General features: G+C 60.6%; 1 protein-coding gene across 1 annotated transcript in view; it reads left to right on the forward strand.

The window, feature by feature from the left end:
* Positions 1-3,065, forward strand: part of LOC104495871 (V-type proton ATPase subunit B, kidney isoform-like) — a gene marked incomplete at its 5' end in the record, with an annotated part of 3,311 nt that extends 246 nt beyond the window's left edge. The window contains 9 exons of the mRNA XM_010138912.1: positions 499-638; positions 906-1,007; positions 1,141-1,238; positions 1,435-1,558; positions 1,697-1,847; positions 2,130-2,212; positions 2,358-2,462; positions 2,678-2,807; positions 2,899-3,065. Of these exons, the coding sequence (XP_010137214.1) occupies positions 499-638; positions 906-1,007; positions 1,141-1,238; positions 1,435-1,558; positions 1,697-1,847; positions 2,130-2,212; positions 2,358-2,462; positions 2,678-2,807; positions 2,899-3,065 (1,100 nt within the window). The remainder of the gene's footprint in view (positions 1-498; positions 639-905; positions 1,008-1,140; positions 1,239-1,434; positions 1,559-1,696; positions 1,848-2,129; positions 2,213-2,357; positions 2,463-2,677; positions 2,808-2,898) is intronic.
* Between the last annotated feature and the right edge of the window lie 349 nt (positions 3,066-3,414).

The raw sequence follows: 3,414 nt of genomic DNA on the forward strand, positions 1-3,414 counted from the left end.
CAAACCCAGCGCCCGCGGCCCCCGGGTGATGGCCGAGAACTTCCTGGACATCAACGGTGATGGCTCGTCGCTGGCTGCTTTTACCAGCCGTGGGCAAAGCTGGAGGGTCTGGGTGGGCAGCCTGGGGTCAGTCTGTCCTCACTGGGGTGCCCTGGGTGGGGGTGGGGGTGCTGTCTGGTGAGCCGCGCTGGCCCAAGGGCTGCTTTGCTTTAGCTCTGGAAGCTCATACCTCATTTTGGGGGCGATTTCCCTGTTCTGGGGTGTCCCGTGGGTGCCTCATTTACCAGCCGTGGGCAAAGCTGGAGGGTCTGGGTGGGCAGCCTGGGGTCAGTCTGTCCTCACTGGGGTGCCCTGGGTGGGGGTGGGGGTGCTGTCTGGTGAGCCGCGCTGGCCCAAGGGCTGCTTTGCTTTAGCTCTGGAAGCTCATACCTCATTTTGGGGGCGATTTCCCTGTTCTGGGGTGTCCCGTGGGTGCCTCAACTTCCTTTCCTGCCCCAGGCCAGCCCATCAACCCCCATAGCCGCATCTACCCTGAGGAGATGATCCAGACCGGCCTCTCGCCCATCGATGTCATGAACAGCATCGCCCGGGGCCAGAAGATCCCCATCTTCTCTGCTGCTGGTCTCCCCCACAATGAGGTGGGTCCCTGTGGGGAGAAGGAGGTTGATGATGCTGAATGGGGGGATTTGGGAGGCTTGGAGCCCATCGCCATCGTCTCTCCCCGCTGTGCTCTGCCTCCGCTTGCCATGAGGGGTCAGACCCACCTTTTGGGGTGGCTGATGTGACCCATCTCCATCCCCTCCCCTGGCTGCTGTGGGGGCTGTACCCTGGTCCTGAGGAAGCTGAGGCCCCTCTTGGAGGGACGCTTGCCTCCGCGCTGCCCCCCCCTCTGTCTCCCACTGCAGATCGCCGCGCAGATCTGCCGGCAGGCTGGCCTGGTGAAGAAGTCCAAGGACGTGGTGGACTACCACGAGGACAACTTCGCCATCGTCTTCGCTGCCATGGGGGTGAGTTAGTCCTGGGATGGGACAACTCTGCCCTGCTGCCATCCCCCTGCAGTGCCTCGTCCCTCTCCTGCCTCAGTTTCCGCTTGTGAGGAGAGCTGCTCCTGAATGCGGGGCATCTCCTCGCTGTGGTCAGGTGAACATGGAGACAGCTCGCTTCTTCAAGTCGGACTTCGAGGAGAATGGCTCCATGGAGAACGTTTGCCTCTTCCTCAACCTGGCCAATGACCCCACGTGAGTCAGCCCCATGGCTCTGGCATGCAGCTCCCCTCCTCCTCTTCCTCCTCCTCCTTTCTTCTCCTTTCTCCCTTCTCCTTTCTCCTTCTCCTTCTCTTCTTTCTTCTCCTTTATCCTCCTCCTCCTCCCTCTCCTCTTCCTTTCTCCATCTCCATCTCTTTTCTCCTTTCTCCTTTCTCCTTCCCCTCGGCAGGATCGAGCGGATCATAACTCCCCGCCTGGCCCTCACCACTGCTGAGTTCCTCGCCTACCAGTGCGAGAAACACGTGCTGGTGATCCTGACCGACATGAGCTCCTACGCCGAGGCCCTGCGGGAGGTCAGCACATGTGTCCTGTGATCTGCCCCGGTCCCCTGTGTCCTCCTGGGTGGCAGGGAATCAGGACCACCTTGATGGGGTGCTGGGGGTGCTCAGAGTGCCCCCTCCAGCCCTGACACCAGACCCCTCACCCTGCAGGTGTCGGCAGCCCGGGAGGAGGTGCCTGGCCGCCGCGGCTTCCCCGGATACATGTACACCGACCTGGCCACCATCTACGAGCGAGCTGGACGCGTGGAGGGCAGAAACGGCTCCATCACACAGATCCCCATCCTGACCATGCCCAATGACGGTCAGTGCTGATGGGAGACGTGGTGCCACCATCCTGGGAGACCACAAGGCTGGGAATTGCCACGTTGTTTCGGTTTAACAAGTTTTGGGGGAGCTCATGAGATCCATTGGGGTAGCAATGCTTCCTGGGGTGCTTTAGGGTTGTTGTTCCCCCCACATTGGCCCTCTGGGCACCTCCCCGCTGGAGCAGGGTGCTGGGATTCAGCCAAAGGATGTTGCTGGCGGGGGGATCCAGTGACCAGACCCACTTTGAGTGTCTCACACTACCCTGCTTGTTCCCCAGACATCACCCACCCCATCCCCGATCTGACGGGCTTCATCACTGAGGGGCAGATCTACGTTGACAGGCAGCTCCACAACAGGCAGGTTGGTTCCCAAGCCCCTTTCTGGCTCCATGACACGGCGGAGTAGGTCTGGAGACCACCCAAGAGCACCAGGATGGGGGTCCTGGGGGTGCCTGGGGTGCTGGCAGAGAGTGAATGTGATGGGGGGGGTCCCTGTCGCCCTGCAGATCTACCCCCCCATCAATGTGCTGCCCTCCCTCTCCCGCCTCATGAAGTCAGCCATCGGGGAGGGCATGACCAGGAAGGACCATGGGGATGTCTCCAACCAGCTGGTAAGAGGAGAAGGATGGTGAGATGGGGAGAATGGGATCGTTTGTCCCTTCAGAGCCCTCCTGGCCCTGCTTGGGGCTGAGATCTTGGTGCTCCTGGCCATGATGGGCTTGACCTGCTCCAAAAGCCAGGCTGGAGGGGCCCTGCACTTCTCCCCCTGCTCAGTGGGTTGCATGGAGTGTCCATCTGTCCTGATGGCTGCCTGTCCATCCCACAGTATGCCTGCTATGCCATCGGGAAGGACGTGCAGGCCATGAAGGCAGTGGTGGGGGAAGAAGCGCTCTCACCTGATGACCTGCTCTACCTGGAGTTCCTGCAGAAGTTCGAGAAGCAGTTCATCACCCAGGGTGAGATGGGCAACTGGACCCCAGCCCCGGAGCTGGGAGGGGCATTTCAGGGCTGCACTGGACCTCCAGCATCTCCTGTGTCCCTTCCCAGGTCCCTATGAGAACCGGACCATCTTCGAGTCACTGGACATCGGCTGGCAGCTGCTGCGCATCTTCCCCAAGCAGATGCTGAAGCGTATCCCTGAGAACATCCTGGCTGAGTACTACCCACGTGAAGGCCAGGCGATGGGCCAGGGGCCGGCCAGCACGGCCCTCTGACCACCCCCCGCCTCCTCTAAACCTCCATGGGCCATCCACAGGTCCGTGTGGTAGAGCTGTCCAGGAGGGTGTGGAGGGCTGCAGGTGCTAAAGAGGAGAGAAACCTCAATAAAATCAGAGTGGTCATAAAAATCCCTCTGTGATCTCATGCTTCCCACTGTGGCTGTTGCCATCCCACCTCTGGACCCTTCTCATCCCCCTACTGGATGCAGGCAGAGGTGTAGGAACATGTCCAAGCTCCTGGTGAGCTGGGACCTCCTCAAAACATGGTGTTAAGTTTATTTTTAGATGACCTGGGAGGTGTAAAGGCTGTGAAGTGGGGGGGGGGCGGTGCACGGGTTGATCTGCT

This window comes from Buceros rhinoceros, unplaced genomic scaffold, assembly GCF_000710305.1.
Source record: "Buceros rhinoceros silvestris isolate BGI_N320 unplaced genomic scaffold, ASM71030v1 scaffold35180, whole genome shotgun sequence".
Taxonomy (NCBI): domain Eukaryota; kingdom Metazoa; phylum Chordata; class Aves; order Bucerotiformes; family Bucerotidae; genus Buceros; species Buceros rhinoceros.